Source organism: Mobula hypostoma, chromosome 1 (assembly GCF_963921235.1).
Source record: "Mobula hypostoma chromosome 1, sMobHyp1.1, whole genome shotgun sequence".
Classification (NCBI taxonomy): Eukaryota; Metazoa; Chordata; class Chondrichthyes; order Myliobatiformes; family Myliobatidae; genus Mobula; species Mobula hypostoma.
Window position 1 is genome coordinate 130629303 of NC_086097.1, and position 25103 is coordinate 130654405.

General features: G+C 41.5%; 1 protein-coding gene across 3 annotated transcripts in view; it reads right to left on the reverse strand.

The window, feature by feature from the left end:
* The window catches only part of nfatc1 (nuclear factor of activated T cells 1), a 302956-nt gene extending 278576 nt beyond the window's left edge, over positions 1–24380 (reverse strand). For 2 of the 3 annotated variants that reach the window (XM_063055695.1, XM_063055714.1), the window contains exon 1: positions 1669–1988. In XM_063055695.1, the coding sequence (XP_062911765.1) occupies positions 1669–1759 (91 nt within the window). In that variant the 5' untranslated portion in view covers positions 1760–1988. Of the gene's footprint in view, positions 1–1668; positions 1989–24252 lie in introns of those variants that run through there. The other variant, XM_063055704.1, reaches the window with a different exon arrangement.
* Between the last annotated feature and the right edge of the window lie 723 nt (positions 24381–25103).

The window sequence follows — 25103 nt, forward strand, 5'->3', positions numbered from 1 at the left end:
TAGCACCTCTCACATAGCAGAACATTTAAGGTGTAACGTTGAGCAAAATTAGACACCCAGCCACACAAGGTGGATTTCGAGCAATATTTTAGTCAAGTTGGTAGGAGAGAGTCATGGAATTGTACAGCACAGAAACAGGCCCTTCAGCTCATCACACCCATGCTGACCATTTCTCCCGATATCCACTAATCCCATTTGCCCATATTCGATCCCTATCCTTCTCTATCTTTCCCATTCTAGTGAAAAATTATTATTAGAGTCATAGCACTGAGAAATGCCCATGCTGACCATGGTAAACACCTAAGCTAGACCCATTTATCCACGTTTGGCCTATACCCCTCTAAACCTTTCCTATCCATGTGCATGTCCAAGCACCCGTTAAATGTTATATATCTCTGTAAGGTCAGACTTCATTTTCCTGCACACCAAGCAATAAAGCCCTAGCATGTCCAACTTCCCTATAACTCAGGCCCTCAAGTCCTGGCAGCATTCTTTGAAATCTGTTCCTTTCCACCTCTTCATTTTCTGAATCCATTCTTTCTGTCTTTTTATTTTATTCTCTGAAGCTGACTTTTCTTCAATTCATCCTGTCTGAAGCACACTCAATCCCCTTTCTTTACAGCCTTTCAGTAACTTGCAAAAAAATTTGAAAGCTTAGCAGCCCCAGGGCAAGTCTGACTATTGACTAATTTTTGCAAATTTAATTTGCCACAATTTAAGGGCTCGAGTTGTTGGTAGAGGTTGTGCAGGCTAGGACCTTATTCCATGGAGAGTAGGAATGAAGGGTGATCAAATAGATGTGTATAAAATGACGAGAGGCATAGGCAGGGTGAATACACAGACTTTTTTTTCAGGAAAAAGGAATCAAAAACTACAGGGCATTGGTTTAAGTTGAGAGGGGAAAGATTTAAAAGGGGCGACTTCTTCACACAGAGGGCAATACATAAAAGGATACAGTTGCCAGAGAAAATGGTGGAGATGCTCACAGTAACAATTTTTAAAAGGTGTTTGCACAGAAAAGATTTAGGAAACACATTCATTAGGAATGAACGGGGAATGTTTAGATGGGCCAAACACAGGCAAGTGGGAGTAGCTTAGGTGGACATTTTTGTCAGCAATGGATGACCTACTTCTATGCTAGATTACTCTATAATGGTAATGACAAGTGGATACAGATGCTGTTGGATGACATGTCACAGGAATAATGACCCAGCAGCGCTAAACTAGAGGAAAAATGAACTCATATTTATATATCGTTGGATTTAAGAGAAGTGCATGTTGAGAGTTCCAGAGATTGGGGCTCAGGGTGAACAAGAGGCCAGAACTGGACCTGAGAGTCCTCGGGCTTGAGCAGGGAACAAAGGTAAGGATGGGATGACGAGGATTTTAAAACTAACACGGTGCGTAGTTGTAAGAGGGTACGGGTCAGAGGAGACGTTTGGTCCAGAATTAGCACCGGTGTTGCAGAGTTCTGGAATATCTCTAACTGATGAACGTAGAGAGGGAAAGACAATGAGAATAATCAATCAAACAGAGAAAAGTAGGGTTGAAGGTTATAGCAGCAGATAAGACAGGGCAGGAATTCATATCTACTGACAGGCTTAACAAGTCAAGATATAACCAAAATAGCTCAAACTGAGGAGGCGGTGCAAAGCCACCTGTACAAACCTCCGGCAGCATTGCAGGCAGCGTCGCGTTGGTTAAACTCAAAGAGAAAGCTGAAGTCAAACTCTTCCTCGTCCGTGCACAGAGAAGTCATTGGAGTGTGGGAATAGGGGGAAGGACTGGAAAGGAGGGGGTAGGGGTGTCAGCAGCGACTGATGGTTCCGGCAAAGAACAGCGGCCAACCCCGCTTACAGCCTTCAGGAAACTTGGCAACAGCTCCAGACCAAAGGAAGATTCAATGCTTCCTGTACGCTCGGCGTTTTACTCGCCCTCCAGCCCCAGTGCGCCCGCTCTCTCCTGAGGAGGCAATCCAATTGCTACCTCTCTTGTTGCTACAGCGTTTCCTGTCTGTCTCAGCGGCGAATCTCTTCTGTAATCATACTCACTCAGTTTCCTGGTTTTAGCACAGATGTTATGCGTGCAGCGTGTTACTCACTACTTGTTGTCAAAGTTGAACTTAATAGCTCTCCGCGCTTTGCCACATGTGGTATATCTCCACCGAGCTTTGGAAATTAATCTTTGGCTCTGGATTTTTAATAAAATTTAATTCCTTCATTTTAATATATTTACAAAGAAATGCAACCTGAATATCACCAACATGAGAAATAATCTAACTTTCAAAACTAGTCAATTTATGGGATATCTACTATGTTCAAACATGTTCTAAATTGTTTGTGTTAATTGGCACAATAGGACAATAAAATTAACAATTTCTGAGCAACCTTTACACTTGGAGTGTGTAGAAGTTAAATTATGTTTTATAATTTGATTTCTACACATCCCAAATTTACAGCACAAAATTCATATTCTTCCAATGAACAATCACTTCTGCAGTTTTAGGTTATCTTCATGTTTAAATAGTGTTATAACTATAATCATGCTTAAATAGTGTGATAATTATATTTCACTTTTTAAGCAAACCGTTCCTCAGAACTGCACTTGTGGTAACTCCAAGGTCGCTTGATGATGTGCAATTTCTCTCCTGGTTGGCACACAAAAGAAAGTGAGTTGTGGAAGTCAATCACTTCAGCTCCAAGACCTTGCTGCGGAAGTTCTTCAGGGAGGTTCTTGGCCCAACATCATCAACTGCCTCATAATCGGCCTTCCTTTCATCATTATCACAGAAAAAGGAGTAATTTCTGCTCAATTCACTTCTCATTCTCAGATAATGAAGCTATCTGTGCCCAATCCTGCCAAAACATTCAGGCAATGGCTGAAAAGTGGAGCCACCAAAGAGACGGCAGATGCTGCATCAGGAGTTGCAAACAGTTTGCTGGTGGAACAGAAATCCAGCTGCATCTGACAGGAGAAAAATATTTCAGGTCCAAACCCTGCATCAGAACCGAGTGGAGAACCTGGTTCCATCTGCCCTTTTTCCCTCTGTCTGCTTCCACCTCTCGTCCACCCACCCCAACCCCCACCCCTGCCCTGCTCATCATCCTTCACTTTTCCTCAGTCCACCAATCACTTACCCGCCCCTTCTCCCCTCTTTATATTGACCAGCATTCTTCTCCACTCTTAGTACTAACGCAGGTGCTTGACCCAAAATGTCAACAAATCATTTCCCCACAGATGCTGCTTGACCCTATAAGTCACTCCAGCATTTTGGGTTTTTTGGTTGATAATTCCTTGAGGCCCTCCTCCACTGGCCAGGGTCAACCATGGATGATGCATCCCATGACACACAAACCAGGGTAGTACGGTATGGAGAGCAAGCTGACAATTGGCAATTAACACTTAGACATTGGAGAGCTTGTTAATAATCATCCCCAACAGGAGTTAGTTGAAACAATGACCTCGGGTGGGATTACGATTGCTGAGACCCCGCTATCAATGTTCTGTAAAACACTATTGGTCCGACGTTTATCTGGGCTACCCATATTAAATGCTATAGCTATAGGAACAGCTCAGAAACTGGGATCCTGTGACGAGTGATTCACCTTTTCACAGTTCAAGTGCTCTCTGCTATATATAAGGTACACATTAGATTGAAAAATGACTGAGCTGCTTTGGTCAGTCCAGTTCCAATAACATCAAGAAGTCCAATTCTATTCGAAACAAAGCTGGCACACTATCCACCACCACAAATGTCTGTTTTCTACATTCCTAGCACATCTTGGATGCATTGTTTGGCATGTACAAAATGTGTAGCAGATATACTAGACCAGATTACACTGATTTCACCCCCCAAACCTACAATGCCTACTGTCAAGGGCATTAATACCACAGTCAGAGACCTCTGCAATCTCTTCAACTCACATATCATCGGTACAGTACTTGGAAATACTGTGGATTCTGGTCAGGTGGGCCACTAGTTCAAGAAATAGCTCACTACCACCTTGTTATGGCCAAACAAGAATAGGGACGAGATACTGACCTTAACAACAGTGCCCGCATTCTACAAATGACAAAAGATATCAAGATATAGACTTTTACCAGTTAATGCATTCTCTAAATCTCCTGAGATATATTTTTCTAATAGCTCCATATCCATCATATCTGATGTTAATGGCTTTGAGTTCAGTATAACATCAACATTGGCAGCTTTTAGCTTGGACACCCTTTGACACCTGTTTTGTCAGCATGTTGTTAATTTGAACACTACCTTAACACTGGAGACAACTAATTTCACCTCCACACGCCATTATTTCCTTTCACTTTCTGATCCTGCAAACCTGTGGGGAAACCTTCCTCTACCTATGAAAATCTTAAAGATCTCCTTTTACTGTTTCTCATCTTCAAAAGGGAAGTCTTAAACCAAGGAAAAATCCCTTTTAACTCAGCCCTCAGTTTCAAAGTCAGCTTCTCTTATCATAATTCAAATGCCTTCTGTAATACAGAAACCAAAGCTGATTACAGCTAGATACACTTCCCACTTCTATTTCTTACCCAAGAGTAACAAATAGGAGTGCACTGGTAGTCCTACTATTTCTGCCTGCTTTCGTCCCACCAAACTTATCTCCTCATACACCCCACATGCCCTCCTCCATTTTGACAACTTTAATTTCCTAGTCCTCACTGCCTCATCTTTACTGTGGATGTCTCCTTACCCTATCACCTCCATCCCCCATCAGGGAGGTGTTCCGAGATCTCCGCTTCATTCTACAGAATAGATCTAACAAGTAATTTATCTCTCACACAGATGGATAAAGGATTGGAGGGCATGTGAGAGAATATTTACAGGGAAATAATTGGAGGGATGGGATTGTTGTGGTAGGTCTAAGAACTGGCATAGATATTTTGGGCTGAAAAGTCTAGCTATGTGGTAAGGAAATATGAACATTTTCAACATCACTTCCTTTGACTGGTAAGCCTCACCTTATCTACAGAAACAAATACGTTTTGCTTACTTTCCTGTCTATACAATATTGCCACATTGACAACTTGAAGAACTAACCACACAAAACAAAAGATTTCTGCTACGCCACATTTGAAGCAGGCATACTTGTCATTATTCTGTGTTGTCAAATGTTCATCCATGGTCCTATCCAAGTGGCCCTGTGTTGATTAACATTATTAGGCAATGCAAATTTACAATCTGTACATAGCTTTGGGATTAGTACCAAAGATTAATTCTAATAGAGAAACTCTGTCATTAAAATTCAAAGGAAAGGGAACACAATTTCCCCTTCTAGAATCCACACTTCTCATGTAAAGTTGTGCTCCATTATTAGTTTGAGATTCCCTTCATGTTATAAGTGTCGTGTTGGCGTAAACAAAACCATTTTGTATGAAAAACAATGTGGATGAAAAAAAATGTACTGCTGGACACAAAATGACAACATTCTGTTTCCTATGGTATATTATTTTTTAATTACAATATGAATCTCTAGGGGAATTTGCTGACAACTGGTTCTCACTCTACATCACTAATTGATTTATTCCTAATGCCCAACTGCAGACAATGTTCAGGTTATCTGATTCAATGTTCATGTTTGTTTTTTTTTTGCAGCAGCATCATATCATGTGGACACAACTTTTGCTTCCATGCTAAGTCCATCCCATTGGTAGCCCCATAAGCCACTGACCTCATTAGCACAAGGTTGTGAGATTAGTCACCGTACACCCTTAGATCTATGCACGACATTAGTTTGTCAATTATTTCTTCATTTTAGGTGGATACTTTCTACTCCACCTCATTCTCAAGATCCCTGAGGATTATAAATGCTTGAGTCAACCAATTGGCAGATTGGGCTACGAGTATCAAAGGAACCAACCTTGGCACATTGAACTCACAAGAGAAGAACAAAGTAGGTTTGTATATCTGATTAAAGGAGCTAATTAAAGCAGTTTTGGTCTCCAAATTTGAGGAAGGACATTCTTGCTATCGAGGGAGTGCAGCGTAGGTTCACGAGGTTAATTCCCGGGATGGCGGAACTGCCATATGTTGAAAGATTGGAGCGACTGGGCTTGTATACACTGGAATTTAGAAGGATGAGAGGGGATCTGATTGAAACATGTAAGATTATTAAGGGATTGGACACGCTAGAGGCAGGAAACATGTTCCTGATGTTGGGGAAGTCCAGAACCACAGGTCACAGTTTAAGAATAAGGGGTAGGCCATTTAGGACAGAGTTGAGGAAAAACTTTTTCACCCAGAGAGTTGTGGTTCTGTGGAATGCTCTGCCTCAGAAGGCAGTGGAGGCCAATTCTCCGGATGCTTTCAAGAAAGAGTTAGATAGAGCTCTTAAAAATAGTGTAATCAAGGGATATGGAGAGAAGGCAAGAACGAGGTACTGAGTGTGGATGATCAGCCATGATTACAGTGAATGGCGGTGCTGGCTCAAAGGGCTGAATGGCCTACTCCTGCACCTATTGACTATTGTCTAATGGGAAAAGGCAGGTAGGTGGAGCTGAGTCAATGGTCAGATCAGTCCTGACTTTATTAAACAATTTAGGTATAAAGACAATTCTGTCTTTATTCAATATCCAGATCCATACATTTCTTGTGAGAACAAAGAATTTTGTTCAGTAATATGGTCACCCTGGCTTTCCTTTGTCTAAATCAGTGGGCATTAGAAACTCACCGTGATTCCTCAGCTACTAACCATAAATCAGAAGGATATGGGTCATTCAGGAACCTAAAGTGCCCTTCTACTTTGAGAATGAGTTGGAGGAAAGCATCCCCACATTAAATGAAAATATCTTACCTCATTTCAGCAATGTTGTTTGTCACAATGAATATGCACATATTACAAATGCATTACTTCCCACTAATTCATTTAGCAAATGATAAACATGAATATCCAAGAAGTTTGAAAGGTGAGTCAACACTGTCAAGGGAGCCAGCTGAGGAAAAGGGTTCAATATTCTTCAATACCTCTGTAAAGTTACTAGTGCCAGGAAGATTTTGCATCATGATATTGCAAGTATAAATATTGTGAGTCTGTGTCAATTTGCCTTTTAATTCCAATCTGACTATACTTGAGAGATTGTACTAAAGAAAGTCGCTAAAGCATTATATTCAATATTTTTCTGATTCTTAAGGAATGATTTCTCTTTTTGCTTCAACTACAATGACCGCCTTTCTCTACTGTTGTTATTACTATTTCAGTATAGTGGATTTATATCCAGCATTTTGTGTAGTTGTTTTCAGGGATGTGGGAATTGCTGGACTAATTGTCTTTGAGAAGCTGCTAATGTCTTCTTGAACCACCGCAGCCTGTCTGGTGAAGGTGCCTTCCACACCCCCAGTGCTGTTAGAGAAGAAGAGCGGATGGGTTTCAGGATTTAGACCCGATGATAGATTTCCAAATTAGAACAGTGTTCTACTTGCAAGGGAACAAGCAAGTGAAGGTATTCCCATGCATCTGTTGTCTTGACCTTCTGGTGGGAGGCGATCACGAGTTTCAGAGATGCTGTTGGAGTAGCCTGGATGAGTAACTCTAATGCATATTTAAATCGGACACCACCCCAACTTCATCGTGAATTGGAACTGGAGTTACTTATTATTGTCATTGAGGGACAGTAAAAAGCTTTGCTACTCCAAGCCCAACCTGCCAACTGGTTGACTCAAGCTTTATACTTGCTTACTGTTCATACAGATCAAATCATTGCACAGCACATTGAGGTAGTACAAGGTAAAACAATAACAGAATGCAGAATAAAATGCAACAGCTACAAAGAAAGTGCAGTGCAAGTAAGCACTAAGCTCTGCACTGGGCTCATATACAGCGGCATGGTAGCATAGTGCAATTGTACTACAGTGCTAGCAATCGCCAATCAGGGTTCGATTTCCACTGCTGTCTGTAAGGAGTTTGTATGTTCTCTCCGTAATCACGGGGGGGGGGGGTTCCTCTGGTTGCTCCAGTTTCTTCCCACATTCCAAAGACTTACAGTTAGGATTGGGGTTAGTTGGAGGCACGCTATGTTGGCGCTGGAAGTGTGGCCAGACTTGTGGGCTGCCCCCAGCACAATCCTTGGACTGCACTGGGCATTGAGACAAATGATGCATTTCACTGGACTGTACGCTTTAATGTACAAATACAAATAAAGCTATCCTTTAAGATCATGATGAGGTAGATTGCGAGGTTAAGAGATAACAAATAATAAGAGTACTTATCCTATCTTGTAGTTTGTAAACAGTAAAGAGGCTTTGGCATGTCTTATTCTCTTGTCCTGCACACCCAGCCTTTTACCTGCTGTTATAGATACAGCTTTTGTGTGGTTTCTTCATTTGAGTTTCTGGTGAATGGTAGTGCCTTTCAATGTCAAGGGTAGATGGCTAGCTTCCTCTTGTTGGAGAAGTAATTATGCGGTTAAAAAAAATAGCTCCAGACAAAACAGAAAAATTACAAAGGGACTATTTACTTTCAATTGCAACAGTCTGCCCATGTTATTTTTAAGGGGAAAAGTTTAAACAGCTTAAGTGATTTTAAAGTGTTTCTTTAAAACAGCTAAATTATACAATTAATCACAAGTGCTAAGTGTTTTATCATCAGATTTTCTTTCCTAATATGCATCCCTCAGTGCACTGCAGTTCACTGAGCCTTTCTGGGAGCCTGATTCATCTGATTCACAGTGTACAGCAGAAACAGGCCATACTGGGTTCGATGGAGAAACCTTGAGAGTGGCCAAGAAGGACTAGGATGGAGGCCAGAGACCCCAGGAATGAGAACAGGAGTGGGTTTTACATTCCAGCCACTGCTTTTGCAGGGCCTAAACTTCCATAAAAATGCAATTTATGTCAGGTAAGATATTCGTTGTGATTTTTTTTATGAAGTTGATGAAGATTAGATCTTAATGATTTATCATTGAAAACCGCATTCATATATTTCATGGTACTCAATATTTTTCTCAGTAAATAATTTCTAATTATTAAATAAAATGCACAAGGTCCTAGAAACACTCATTAGGTCAGGCAGCATCTATTAAAATAAGAACAAAGTTAACATTTCAGGTTAAAGAGATCCTTCATCAGATGCATTAATTCCAATTTTCTCTCTCCACAGTCACTGCCTGGGCATTTCCAACATTAATTGATTCTCTGCAACTGCTAAAACCTGCATTTCACAGCTTTCATGCCTTTCACGGCCTTTGATTGTCTTCTTTTTCTTTAGCTGCCCTTAGTAATCTATAAAGCAGACATCATTATAAACAATGTATCACAATGGCAAACCAAACCTTACCCGATCAGAGATATTCACGTGGTCCAACTCATCAAGCTTAAAACTTACTTGTTTTCTTATTTATCTGATTTTGATGATTGGTCCTTTGCATCTCTTTCCACAAATGCTAACTGACTTGCAGTGTTTCAAATATTTACTCCTTTTATTTCAGATTTTTTGCATCTGCAGTTTTTTTTTCATTATCGGGCATTAATTTTTACAGTATCATACAATATAGGGAAAAATATTAATATTCAGGAAAATGGAATGGGAATTAGATTATAGGAGAGGGTTAAAATTTAACTGACAATCAAATTTCTTGAGGTCAGCTTTCATCTTTAATAAATGTGATCTGCATAATTGGTATTTAGTGAATATGATTTTATAAAAAGCAACAACAAATCTGCCAGAAGTTCTCAGCGGATTGAGCAGTAACTGTTGGGGAAAAGGAATTCTCATTGTTTCAGGTCGTGATACAGGGAAACACATCGACAATTTCATCTCCCTCCCCCCACCCCCAGATGATACGCAACCAAATGAGTTCCTCGAGCAGATTGTTCATTTGCTTCAAATTCTGCCATGTACAGTCTGTCATTTCTCACCTTCAAGAAGGAATAGTTTACAAATCAACATTAGTTTTGATAATCTCTTAAACAGCTTGTGGACATAAACTTTAACAGCTTCTCTGGCTTCTCTTGTTCCTCATTATATTCAGTTCTCTGGTTGTTCTATTTTCCATTCACTACAAGGGAAATTGGTCATGTACTTTGTAGGGTGCCTGCACCTATTCAATTTAATATAAATGATGCAGACAAGCGATCTTCTTGGAACTTTACACTGTTTCCTTGCAGTAAGTCTGTTATCTGTTTATGCAATCTATTGGAAAAGATGGGCTATCTCATCAAGATATGAGCTTTTGGCCTTTGGTTCTCATCTTAAACCTCAATATTTGGTATTTAGAAGTTGTGAAAGCAGTGCAAGTATTAAAAACTGAATTATTTAATTAAAAATTAAGAGGCACTCTTTATTTAAACACTCAAGGCAAACCTGAGATCTATCAATACTATTCCTGGTTTACTTTTAAAACGCCAATCATTTTGTCTGCTTAGACCGTAAGACCATAAGATATAGCAGCAGAATTATGTTACTCAACCTATCAAGTCTGCTCCACCATTTGATCATGGCTGATGTACACATTTTCCATCTCAACCCCATTCTCTTGCTTTTTCCCAATAACCTTTGATACCCTTACTAATCAAGAACCTACCAACCTCTGCTTCAAATATACCCAATGACTTGGCCTTCACTTTGGTCTGTGGCAATAAATTCCACAGATTCACCATCTACTGGCTGAAGAAATTCCCCTTCCTGTTCTAAAGGGAAATCTTCTACTCTGAGGTCAGCTGGTGGCGCAGTGACATCAGTGCTGGACTCCGGAATGGAGGTTCCCGGGTTCGAATCCAGTCCGGCCATTCCCGAGTTACGCTTTCCATCCGTGCCGGGTTGAGTGTTGAGCTCGCAACTCGAGATGTCTGTGTGAGCGCCACACAGTCTCTCGTTCCGCGCCTTGTAAGGCCTGAAAATGCCCGACGCTGGCCTCTCAGGCCTGAGTCAACGTCATCATCATCATCATCTATTCTGAGGCTGTGCCCTCTGGTCCTAGACTTTCTCACTATTGGAAACATCCACTCTATCTGCAGTTTGTTTCAATGAGATCCCCATCATTCTCCTAAACTCCAGCAAGTACAGGCTCAGAGCCATCAAACGCTCCTCATATGTTAACCCTTTCATTCCAGGGATCATTCCCATAAACCTCCTCTGTACTCTTTCCAATACCTACACACCCTTTCATAGATATGGGGCCCTAAACTTCTCACAATACTCCAAATGTGGTCTGACTAATGTCTCAACATTACATCCTTGCTTTTATATTCTAGTCCTCCAGAAATGAATGCTAACATTACATTTATCTTCCCTATATCCTAAGCAACCTGCAAGTTAACCTTCAGAAAATCCTGTAGTAGGACTCCTAGGTCCCTCTACACATCCAATTTCTGAGTTTGCTTCCCATTTTGAAAATAATCTACAACTTATTCCTTCTACCAAGTTGCTTCATATTACATATAGAGTTTGGTGGTGTTCAACAGATAGTACTATTGCCTGCAAGTCAATAGATTGTAGGTTCAAATCCCAAACCAAACTTGAGTACAAAAATGTAAGCTGATGCTGAAAGACTGCTGCTTTGTAAAGGGTGCAACCATTTAGATGATAATCAAACCAAGTTCTTATCTGTACAGAGAGAGAATAATGTAAAAGACCACCTGAAAGGATGAAATGTATGTGTGTGTATGTGTACTTAGGGAGGCAGTGACAGGGTTCTCTCTCATAAATCAAAGAAAAGTTTGTCTTGGTTGTTGGTGCTAAACATATGTGCAATGCCCTGATGAAGCATCTCAGGCCAAAACACTGATTGCTTATTCGTTCTTCTCCATAGATGCTGCCTGGGTTGCTGAGCTCCTCCAGCATTGTGTTGGCTTTGCTCTGGATTTCCAGCCTCTGCAGAATCTCATGTTTACTATCATCACTTATCAGACACTCTACACAGAATCCATTGTTAAAGTCAATAAACACAGCCAGACAGGTGGGTAAGGTGGTTAAAAAAGGCACATGGAATGCTTTATTTTATTAGCAGAGATATAGAATACAAGAGAGGTTGTGCTAGATCTATATACAACACTGGCCAGGCCATACCTTGAGTACCGCCTGCAGTTCTGGTCATTACATTACAGAAGCATGAGATTGCACTGAGAGGGTGCAAAGATGGTTGATGTAAATATTACCAGGACTACAAAATTCATGCTGACAGAAAATTGGATAAAGTAGAGCAGTCTTTTTTGGAATAATGGAGACTGATGGGAGATTTATTTAAGGTATAACAATTACATAGGGAAGGATCTGATTCACTGTTTTTTTTGTGTTTTTATATTATTATTTGCTTTTTTTGTATTTACAGTTTGTCTTCTTTTGCATATTGGCTTTTAGTCTGTCTTTTTGTACAGTTTTTTTTTATTAATATTAATTCTATTGTATTTCTTTGTTCTACTGTGAAGGCCAGCAAAAAATGAATCTCAGGTGACACCTATGGTGACATATACCCTCAATTGCTACTTTATTGGGTACACCTACTTGTTAATGCAAATATCTAAATCAGACAATCATGTGGCAGCAAATCAAAGCATAAAAGCATGCATACACGATCAAGAGGTCCAGTTGTTTTTCAGATCAAACATCAGAATAGGGGAAAAAGGTGTTCGAAGTGACTTTGACTGTGGAATGATTGTTGGTACCAGACAGGGTGGTTTGAGTACCTCAGAAACTGCCTATCTCCTGGAGTTTTCACACACAACAGTCTCCAGCGTTTAAAGAGAATGGGGCAAAAAAACAAAATACATCCAGTGAGTGGTAGTTCTGTGGGTGAAAACGCTTGTTAATGAGAGAGATCAAAGGAGAATGGCCAGACTGGTTTAAACTGACAGAAAGGTGACAGTAACTCAAATAACCACTTAAGTGACACCAGTGTGCAGCATGCCTGAATGCACAATACATCAAACCTTGAAGTGGATGGACTACAGCAGCAGAAGACACAAACATACACTCAGTATCACAAAAAAAAGAAAATTTGTAGATATTGGAAATCCAAAGCAACACACACAAAATGCTGGAGGAATTCAGTAGGCAGCATCTATGGAAAGGAGAAAATCTGAGGACAGGGTGGAAGTTGGAGGCAAAGTTGATGAAGGCAACAATGTAGTGGAGGAAAAGTTGGGGAAAAATACCGGTGTAGGCTTGGAACATGGACTGTTCCATGTAGCCGAGAAAAAGACAGGGCAAGCTGGAACCCATGCAAGTGGCCATGGCTACACCTTCGATTTGAAGGAAGTGGGAAGAGCCGAAGAAGAAATTATTCAGGGTGAGGATCGGTTCCACCAGACAGCAGAGAGTGGTGGTGGAGGGGAACTGGTTGAATCTGTTGTTCAGAAAGAAGTAAAGAGCTTCAAGACCCTCCTGATGTATAGAGACTGGACATCCAAAGTAAAAATGAGACAATAAGGGCCGGGGAACTTAAGGTCATTGAAAAAGATCAAGAGCGTGTGAAGTGTCACGGATGCAGGTAGGAAGGGATTGAACTGGGGGGATAATAGAGTCAAGGTAAGCAGATACAAGTTTGGTGGGGCATGAACAAGCAGAAACAATGGGTCTACCTAGACAGGCAGATTTGTGGATCTTGTAGGAGCTAGAAATGGGAGGTACAGGGTAAGGGAGCTATGAGTTTGGCGACAGTGGATGGGAGATCCTCGGAGTTGATAAGGTCAGTGATGGTATGGGAGACAATGGCCTGGTGCTCTTTAGTGGGGTCCTGTTCGAGGGTTAAGAGGAGATATCTGAGATTTGTCGCCTGGCCTCAGCAATGTAGAGGTCAGTCCACTAGACTTCTACTGCGGGTTTGATGGTGAGATCAGGATTAGTGTGGAGAGTGGACAGCAACGCGTTTGGAAGGAATGTGGTTAGAATTGGAGAGAGGAGCACTAAAGTCAAAATGATTGATGTCTCGTCGGCAGTTAGCAATAAACAGTTCCAGAGCAGGTAGAAGACTAGAGTGGAGTGTCCAAGAAGAGGAGGAGAGTTGAAGGCAGGAGAAGGGGTCGCCGATGTGGGCTGGAGAGTCCTTGTCAAAGAAGTACAGTAGGTATGGAGACAGAGGCCTCAGAAGAAGAGCTCGCAGACATGCAATACTGAGGTACGAGGACAGAGGACAAAGGCAAGGTCCTTACTGAGGACAGAGGGAATTGTGAAGATCTGGCACAGATAAGAGCTGGGATGAGAGGGTGGAAGAGGGTTAGTAGTGTCTGAGGAGAGGGTGGGGTTGGGGCGTTCAAGAAAGGTGGGGTGGGAGCAAGATGGAGGCGCTGATGAACCAAGAGCTGATGGTGGGACCTAAGAGACATGGGATTGCAGAGTGGTGGTGAGAGAAGAGGAGATTTGCAGAGTGGTGCATGCACTCGGAGACTATTAGGTACAGGAGGTATCTATTAAGTGGCCATCGAGTACGCATACCATAATAATAAATTTACTTTGAACTTTGAAATAGAGGGGGTGAGATTGTTTTCAGGTAAGATAAGACTTTATTTATCCCAAAGGGAATTATTGTTGCAAGGTTTCCCAGTCAGAAATCTATAAAATACAAAATGTAATCATTGAGGTATGAAAAAAGATACAAAATGTGCATGAAAAATAGTGCAAAATACCGATGTGTAATGAAATCATTATACTAAGGAGGAGGAGTTGTAGAGTCCTACAGCCACAGGGAGAAAGGATCTCTTGTAGCGTTCAATGGTGTACCTCGGAGGAATCAGTCTGTACTAAAGGTGCCCCACTGTTTGTCCAGTATGTCATGGAGTGGGGTGAGAGGGATTGTGTATAATGCGCTGTAGCTTCTACAGCATCCTCCTCTCAGAAACAACCACCAAGGAATCCAATGTAATTGAGGACTAAATTATAGGGAGACTAAGGGAACGTGTTTTCTTCCAGAGGATGGTTGGGTGTCTGGATCCCTCTACCTGAAAGAATGTGGAGGCAGAAACCCTCACCACATTACAGAAGTGTCAGATTGTACATCTCTGACTTACAGGGTTCTTAACCTAGTGCTAGAAGATGGGATTAGGTTGAGCAATTCTCTTGTAACTGGCAGAGACATGATGGTTTTATGTATTATGTATTAACTTTTCAAGGATTCCATGAAACCACTTGAAGTGATTACAAGTGACAGCCATTTCTTGTCCATGAGGAGAACATTGGTAACCACTGACAGATCTCTCTGTGTCACTATATTTTTTAAATCACAGTGTGATCTGCTGGACTTTGCACAAGGCAGCTACTACATTGCCATTACAACAATGACTATACTTCAGGAGTATCCCATAGGTCGTAAGGCAGTTGGAGATGTCCTGAGGTCATGAAAAGAACAATAGAAAGTGCTAGTTTTATTTTGTTGGTCAAGTAAGGCAAGGTAAAGCTGAGTTTTCCATTATATTTTAACAATAATGGTTAAAAGTAGCTGCTATGTTGAAGCAGAGAATATAACTGAAATATGTAGTTGATAATTTATTCAGTTATTAGTTTCACGTTTATTTATAAGATATTTTTTCTTAGAAATTGATGGAGTCTAAAAAAGGCAGTTCAATTAAAAGCTGATAATTAGCAACAATGTCCAACATTGACTGTAAGGCTCCTGTTTTTCAAAAAAATATTTCAATCATGTTTTTTAAAATTTAACCTTCCAAGGTAAAGTAATTCAGCAGTGTAAAAATAAAATTTGCAATATGCAACAATGATTAGGCTAATATTAGATTCTCTCTAAATCTTGTGATACTTGCATGCGTATGGATTTTAACTGTACTTTTTGGCCTACGGTTTATTTCAATTTTATTTTTCAAAATATAGTAACCTAATCATAGAACATAGAAGAGAGCATCCAACCCATCATGTGAGGATCTGAAAAGAATAAAATAGGTATTCTGTAAACTGGTGCTTGATGGGCGATAGCTCCTGCTTCTGAACTGCACGACTCTATGACCATATTGACTCTTGACCTCACAGTCTATCTCATCATGGCCTTGCACATAACTGTCTGCCTGCACAGCACTTTCTCTGTAACTATAACACTATATTCTATGTTCTGTTATTGTTTTTCCTATAGCACTGTCAGAACATTAAACATAGAACAGTACAGGTCCTTCAGCCAATGATATTGTACTGACCTTTGAACCTACTGCAAGATCAATCTAATGCTTCCAGCCTGCATTACCCTCCATTTTTCTTTCATCCATGCACCTATCTAAGAATCTAAATGCCTCTAACATATCTTCCTTTACCACCATGCCTGGCAGCACATTCCACACAATCACCACTCTCTGTGTAAAAAAACTACCTCTGACATCCCACCCACCATACTTTCCTTCAATCACCTTAACATTACACCCTCTCATCTTAGCCATTTCTGCCCTGGGAAAAAGATGCTGGCTCTCCATTCTATAAATTTACCTTGCATCCTCCTTCGTTCCAAAGAGAAAGCCCTAGCTCACTTAATCTATCCTCATAAGACATGCTGCTCTAATCCAGGTAGCTTCCTGGTAAAGTTTCTCGGCACCCTTGCCAAAACTTGAGCATTCTTCCTATAATAAGGCAACCAGAATGAAACACAATACTCGAAGTGTGGTCATACCAAAATTTTATAGAGTTGCAGCGCTACCTCACAGCTTTTGAACTCTGACTAATGAAGGCCAACACACCGTATGCCTTCTTAACCACCCCATTAACTTGAGCTGCAACTTTGAGGGATCGACTGATGTGAACCCCAACCTCAATAGCTGCCTCACTGCTAAGAATTCTGCTATTAAACCTGTCTTCAAGTTTGACACTCCAAAATGTATTACTTCACATTTTTCACACTGAACACCATCTGCCACTTCTTAGCCCTGCTCTGCATCTTATTAATGTCTCATTGTAACCGACGACAACCTTCTACACTATCCACAACACTATTAACTTTTGTGTTAATAACCTACCCTTCCACTTCCTTCATCCAGGTCACTTATGAAAAAAATCATAAAGAGCAAGGATCCCAGAACAGTACAGATCCCTGCAAGAACACCGCTGGTCACCAACCTCCAGACAGAATATTCTCTATCTATTACCACCCTCTGTGGGCAAGCCAGTTCTGAACCCGTGCAGCCAAATTTCCATGGATCCCATTCCTCCTGATTTTCTAAAAGAGCCTACCTTGGGGAACCTTGTTGAATGCCTTACTAAAATCTATATACACCACATCCACTGCTCCACTTCCAATAATTTGTTTCATCACTTCCTTGATGAATTCAATCAGGCTCATGAGACATGACCTGCTCCTCACAAAGCCATGCTGACTATCCTTTATCAGACTATGCTGCTCCAAATGCCTGTAAATCCTGTCTCTAAGAATCCGCCCCAAGGGTTTGTTCTCCACTGATGTAAGATTTAATGGTCTATAATTCTCAGGATTATCCGTATTAATTTTCTTGAACAAACAAATAAGCTTTCCCATCCTCCAATCTTCAAAAACTACTCCTGTGGCCAGTGAGAACATGAAGACCATCACCAATGGCACAGAAACCTCCACACATCTATGCGCATTTCCCTGAGTTTGTCCGTTCCCAATTGATGCTCCCAAGTTCCCACCTAATTGTATCATAATTCTCCCTACACAATTAGTTACTTTCCCTTATTGTCTGCTCCAGCCCTGTCCAAGCTATGTTAAAAATCAGCTAGTTGTGGTCGCCATCTCTGAAATGCTCACCCATTAAGAGACCTGTCACCTTGGCCTGTCTACATATTGTGTCAGGAATCATTCTTACACACCTAATAAATTCAACCCCAACTAAACCTTTTTCACTGAGGATGTGCCAATCAATATTAGGGAAGTTGAAGTCACCAATGACAACAACCCTGCTATTTTCGTATCTTTCCAAAATCTGCCTCCCGATCTGCATTTCAAGTCTCTGTTGCTATTGTGATTTCTATAGAAAACTTCCAGTAGAGTGATTGCTCCCTTCCTGTTTCTGATCTCCACCCACACGAACTCAGCAGACAATCCCTCCAGGATGTCCTCCCTTTCTGCACCTGTGATACTATCCCTGATTCGCAAGTTACTCACCCACCTCTTTTACCTCCCTCCCTGTCCATTTTGAAACATCTAACCCTGGAACATCCAGCAGCCATTCCTTCCTTGGTTACATCCAAGTACTTGTAATGGCCACAACATTGTAGATCCGACCCATCTCCCTTGTTCCTGATACTTCTTGCATTAACACAGATAAATTTCAATATGTCCAACTGACTGCTGTTCTGCTCTTTCCACTGCCTGTCCTTCCTCACAGTCTCTCTACATGCTGCATCTACCATTACACCATACCATCTGCTCCTATCCTTGTCCAAGACTATACTAAAGGTCAGGGAGTTGTAGTCACAGACTCCAAAATGCTTGTGCACTGAGAAATCTGAAACCTGATCAGATTCATTGCCTAGCAGGTATCTCCTAGTCTCCACCCAGCTAACAGGAGTCACCTGCTGCTTGTTTCTAACTCATCACCTGCAGTCTATTTAAACCCAGCTCTCTTCCACAGTCCTTGTTCACTCATTCAAACCAACCAGCCTCAACTAGTTGCTCTTAGCCTTCAGGTACTTTGTTGTGTTAAGTATTTATTCTCTTGTTTTGTGACCCCTTGTGGCTTGTTATTATGCAGTTTATTATTAAAGTTATTGCTCACTGTCAATAGTCTCTTCTGCTCTGCTTTTTGTCTTGCTTCCTCTACATTTCCTATCAATTCTGGATTCACTATGCCCTCTCTTCTAGTTGGCCTGTTGTGTCAGGAATCCTTCTTGGACACACCCAACAAATTCTGCCCCATCTGAACCTTTTGTCATGATGAAATCATTTGTATGGATGGAATGCAAAATAAAGTTTTTCACTGTACCTCACTACATGTGACAGGAATAAACCAATTTACTAGTTTAACTAGCCCCACTTCTGTAGTCTTGGAAGTTGCAATATTCCAAGTCACTATAATGAATGTTTCTGCTTGGACCATCCCTTAGGCAGTAAACCATTCTTCTGGCCATAACCTGGCCTTCTAACAATGCAAGAGTCAAAAGACTCTTGCCCTCTGATCTTCATTCACTTGCTCTTGGGAATAATCTCATTTCATCTCATTCTCTTCCTAATAATTGAAACAAAAGCAGCCATTGAAGGCAAAACTGAAGACAATTTTGAGATTCAGGAGTTGGAATGAAAGGAGAGTTTGTTCTGGATTTTTCAAAAGCATTATGGATTTTCAAAAAGGGAATCATACTTGAAAAATGTACAGATTTTTCTTGGAACCAGTAACTGGTAGAATGGATGGGGAGGAACCAGTGTATTTGGAGTTTTAGAAGGCTTTTATTAAAATCTTATATTTGAATGCAAAAGTAAAACATAGGATTTGGTGTAATGAGGTGATATAGTTTTGAGAACGAGTAGACAAGAAACAAAGGATAAGAATAAATAACTAATTGCCTAAGTGATATTTGTTGACCAGTGGGAGGCCCCAAGGATCAAAATTGGACCTTCGCTATTCAGACGATGTATTAAAGATTTAGTTCAGTGAATTGAGTCATATCTCCAAGATAGCATATCAAAATGCCAGGTAAGAACCTGAGATGTGAGAGGAGGATGCAGGGAGGATTCAGTGTGATCCTGATAGGTTGAGTAAATTAGCAAATGTATATCAGATGGATAAAATATAGATACATGTGAGGGTAGCTAATTTGGTGGCAGAAACAGAAAGACAGATCATTATCTGAATAATAATCTTCCCGGTTCTGCCACCAAAAGGAGGTCTGGTCAATTAAATCAACCACACAGATACAATATGTAGTTAAGGCGGCAAATTGTAGGTAGGCATTCATAGCAAGGGGATTAACGTGCAGGAGAAGGGATATCCTAATACAATTTATATGGCCTTGGTGAGACAATACGTTGAGTATCATGTGAAGTGTTAGTCCACTATGTGAGAAACTTTACACTTGTTACGGGAGGAAGCACAGCAAAAGTCCAGAAAACTGACTTCTGGAAAGACAGGACTGACGTATGAAGAGAGATTGGGATAACTACATGTATATTCACTAGAATTAACAAGAATGAGAAGAAACTTATAAAATCCTGATGGAGCCAGTCAGATAATACATGGGGAAAAACTTGCTGGGATTAGCCAGAACATGAGATAGGTCATTTAGGACTGAGCTGAGTAATTTCTTCATCAAAAGATTGGTAAGCATGTAAAATTCTAAAATTCTCTCCCATAGTAAACAATTAAGAATAAACCATTAAGTACATTGAGAATGAGTTAGATATCATTCTAGGTTCAAAATTACAGTGCTTAAAAGACATTTGGATATGTATATGGTTGAAGGGCTGTGGACTAAATGCAGGCAAATGTGACTAGCTCAGGTAGGCAACTTGGTCAGCATGGACAAGCTGGGCCAATGTACCTGTTTATGTTTTGTATTAACTCTATGACATTCTCTGTCTCGAGTTTAGCAAAATCCAGGGAGATGGAGAGAAAGCAGGAATAGGGCTCCAAATTGGGACCATCAGCCATGATAATACTGAATGACAGAAGATGCTTAAAGGGCCGAATAGCCAACTCCTGTATAACAGACAGCAAAACAGTTTTGATGGGAAGGAGGGTCAGGAACTAGGTGACAGATTTTTAAGATAATTTGCAGAAATTCCAGAGTGGTTGATGGTAAAGGAGAAAATAGGGAGATGTTTCTGAGGCAGTTAGTTGTTTGGATCTAGGACATATTTCCTGAAGGGATTTAATAGCTGATTTTTGAAAAGGTATTGTCCGTATACTTTAAAAGGAGAAACACTCAGAGAGGACTGCAATACTAATTGGATTTCTCTCTCTTTCAAAGAGCTGGCACAGTGACAAAGAATTGAATGGCCTTCATCTGTAGAGGATTATCATAGGAAAACCACAGTGACATCACGTGAGATATTACTGGGCAATGAGTGAAGTAGTTTGAGTTAGGAAGTGTTGCTTTAAGCCTACATTCACATTCATGACTGTAGGCTTCTGGGTGGTGATATGACCGGCTGGAAAACTGCAGACAGAAACAGCAATGTTAAATCTCTACTCTGCTCCAAAATTACACAAGCATTTTGCCTGACGCAGAAATGGAATCTGCAGAGGCATTGATATTTCTGGCAAGACCCATGGGCCTGCTCAAACACAAGGAATATATATTCTGGTTTCACAGCTACAGTCTGCTTGACAACTGAGCCATGTGCCTTTGTTGTCAGAGAGAATGATATGCATTTTGCACTCAGCTGTGCTGGAGAGTTGCATTTGTCAGGGAGTCATTGTTCCTAGTTTTGTTCCACAATCAGCTAACCCTTCCAGTGCAGTGGTGGGAGAGTTCTATAGTGTCAGATGTACTATCCTTCAAAAGAGGCCTGTCAGATAAATCACAAGAGACTATTTTGCATAAAAGTTGGGTGATGCTGGTTTATATTTATCTCTCATTCCTGTGTATGTACTTCAACGTAAACAAACTGGTGGCCTCATCACAACAGTGTCTGTGGTTTAATAACTACTTCGACTGAAACATTAACTCTTGTTTCACTTACCATAGTTGCTGCCTGACCAGCTGAGTATTTCTAGCATTTTCCAAAGCAACACCCACAAAATGCTGGAGAAACTCAGCAGGTGAGGCAGCATCTACAGAAAAGAATAACAGTCAACATTACATGCCCAGACACTTCTTCAGGACCAAGGGGGGAGATGTCATAATAAAAGGTTTGTGGACCGCTTTGTTGACCACCTCCGCACCGTCCGCCACCAATGAGACTTCCTGATGACCAAACATTTTAATTACCACTCCCATTCCAACATGTCAGTCCATGGCCTCCTCTTGTGCTAAGATGAGGCCACCCTCAGGGTGGAGGAGCAACACCTTATATTCTGTCTGGGTACCCTCCAACCTGATTACATAAATATCAATTTCTCCTTCCAGTAAACAAATCCCCACCCCCTTTCGATTCCCCACTCTGACCTTTTCCCTCCCAGCTGCCTATTACTTCCACCTGGGTCCCCTCCTCCTTTCTTTTCTCCTGTTGTCCACTCTCCTCTATCAGTTTCTTTCTTCTCCAGACCTTGACCTTTACCACCCACCTAGTTTCACCTATCACCTTCCTTCCAACCAGCCTCTTTCCCCTCCCTCTGCTTTTTTTTTTATTCGGGCATCTTATTTGTTAAGAAGAGTCTTGGCCAGAAACATCTATGGAAATAAGTAGATGTTGCCTGACCTGCTGAGTTCCTCCAGCATTTTGTGTGTGTAGCTCTGGATTTACAGCATCTGCAGACTTTCTCCTGTTTATGTCCAGCATTTTCTAATTTTTAATTCAAGAAATGTTTCATTGTTGCAAAGCGAGGTTCTAAAAGGTGTGGTGGAAATGAACATTATTCATATATTTAAAATTTTGATTAAAATGGCAAAATAGATAGAAACCAGCAGGATTTCCTCTTAAAAGCTGCATCAAAGGGGGTTCATCTGTATGTTGTGTGCACAAGGACCTTTGAGGAACTGTAAACACAAAAGATTCTGCAGATGCTGGAAATCCAGAGCAACACACACAAATCGCTGGAGGAACTCAGCAGGTCAGGCAACATCTATGGAAATGAATAAACAGTCGACGTTTCGGGCCGAGACACAGTTTGAGGAACAGTGATTATTGTGTTTCACGTCTGTTATTTTAAGATATATGTCCGCTGAAAATCCTTTATCAATCAGCCGTAAAAATTGATTTTAAAACTGAATCTTATTTTCTGCTGATCTGAGAAAAAGTACTGCAAAGTAGACTCCCTTTTGAAGTGACGTCAAGGAAAACAACATCCATAGCGCGAATTAAGCTCACCGCTATTACCGCTTGGATGTAGTGACGTGTCAGAATTCTACATCCCTAGTCTATTCAACCAAGCAGCGATGTGGCAGCAAGCGGATAACATCGCTTTAAAGAGATGGACTCTCATGCCCGTTACCAGCTGAAAGCTAATTTCTTCTCAAATCTCTTTTTGAAAAACTTTTTTTTTTGGACAATAGATTCTACCAGGAACCGGCAGCTCGGAGTTAGCTGTGGATTTCAATGGTGTTGAGACTTTGCAATGATCGCCTTTGCTCGGGAGACCACTAGCGGTTACGGTCCAGATGTGCTGTTTTCACAACCACGCGGTTCGCATCCCACCCCCTTCTGTTTGCTGAATCTCAAAGTGATGACTGTTACTTGTACAGGCGATTCTTTATTCAAACCAAGTCACCCAACCCCACCACCCCCTCCACACACACACACACACACAACAAATCTACTCTTCCTTCCATATTCCCTTTGCTATTCCCGCTTTCCGACTCTACAATATTTCTCATTTCTATTACAGGGAATTAAATCTAAAGATGATGCAAAATATGAGCGCAGAGAAGAGGGTCCAATCAGATGCAAACCAATACCAGACATCTTACTGTATAAAAAAAAGTAGGTAACGGGACTAAGTTTTGTTTTGCTAATGTTCAGGATTAAGCAAGAACGAGTCTGGATTGAAAGTTCCAGGGGTCTTAATATAAACGCGGGTCTTTGTAGGTCTACACATGGTCTGTGATGATAATCCAGTTGGTTTATATCCTGTTGACATCCCGTTAATCATAAGAGACGCGTGCAACGTCTTAAATAAATGCCAAGTGGTGTGAATTAGAATGTGTACTTTGGCACCGATCGCCGCTGCCCAGACGATTGAATTAGACCATTCAGAAGGGTTTCTTTTCCCCTCCTCTTCCCCGGCCACTCCTGCCAGAAAGAGAAAGAGAAAATATTTCCCTCGTCTGCACAGAACGTTGATGTTGCCGGCAATTAGTATCACAATAATAGGTGAGTATGATTAATGCTAATACAATATTCAATATAATACACACAGACATACTCACATACAGACACATGTCAACGCACATCGGTTTACAAACAGTGATTGGAGCTTTAGAGCAACCTTCCTGTGTGCAGACAGGACATCTCGGCAAACAACGATACTTAACACACGTCTGCACTGTGCCACTGGGAAAAACCTGGGAATCACCTCACGGACCCTCTGAAATCAGAGCAACTTCAATTCCACCCTTCCAATTTCTAATGAAAGTAATGCACCCTCTTTAAACTTTCCCGTCCTTAATACCTCGCAATTATTATTAACAATATAATTTGTCAATTCTTAAGAATTTTGTCACGGTATCGAACTCTTCTCACAGTTTAATCAAAGATCGATTTCTCAGTCTAGCAAGTTCAGTAAAAAAGATAAATTACCTTCCTCTGCAGACTTCATGCTGCCTCGGAGATAAGCGAGAATAATAAAGTGACTTCCCCCTCTCTCCTTGTCTGGCCCTGGGAATTCTGAAGCTAAACACCGCTCTGTGAGAGATGGACAAAGTACCCAGTCAGTTGCATTCTGGTGCAACCGCTTCCTTGCAGAGGGCTGGTTGCTGTCACTGCTGGAGTTCCCACAGAGCTGTAATGCTGTGTGGGTGTAGGGCTGGTGCTATCCCTGCCGCTGCCTTGATGGGCAGGAGTTTCCTCAGGCTCCAGTGATGTGCAGTGTGTCTGTGTATGTGATGGAGAGCCGCCAGCGCCCGAGCCCCGTGTCAAACCAAACACACACACACACACACACCCTCCCTCTGCAAAAACAATCAAAGAAGCAAAACACCCACCTTCGGCAGAGCGCGCGCACTTGCCTCTGCACGTACACTCCACCCTTACCCTCTCGACTTGGCGTGCACACCGGCGCGCTACCCCACCCAAACCCCGCCACCCACCCCCACAAACACAAACAACTTTTGTGGCACATTCAGGTACCCGACCCCCAGCTCCCCCGCGCGCGTGAGCATTATGAGCCAACAGCGCGCGCGCGCGGTGCTCTCCGTGCACGCGCGTGTGTAATCCGAGTTTGTCGCCCGTATGAACATGACGCTCCAGGCAGCGCGTGCACAACTGGTGAAACCTCCCCAATGCGCTTTCCCGCTAAACAGTGTACACGCGCTCTGGGGAAAGCTTCCGACAGAGGGGCGACCCCACTTTCTCGGTAACTCCCTCGCCATACTCACTCACTGTTACGGCCGCCCAAGTCCCGGGCATACCCTCATTAGTTAACGCCATAC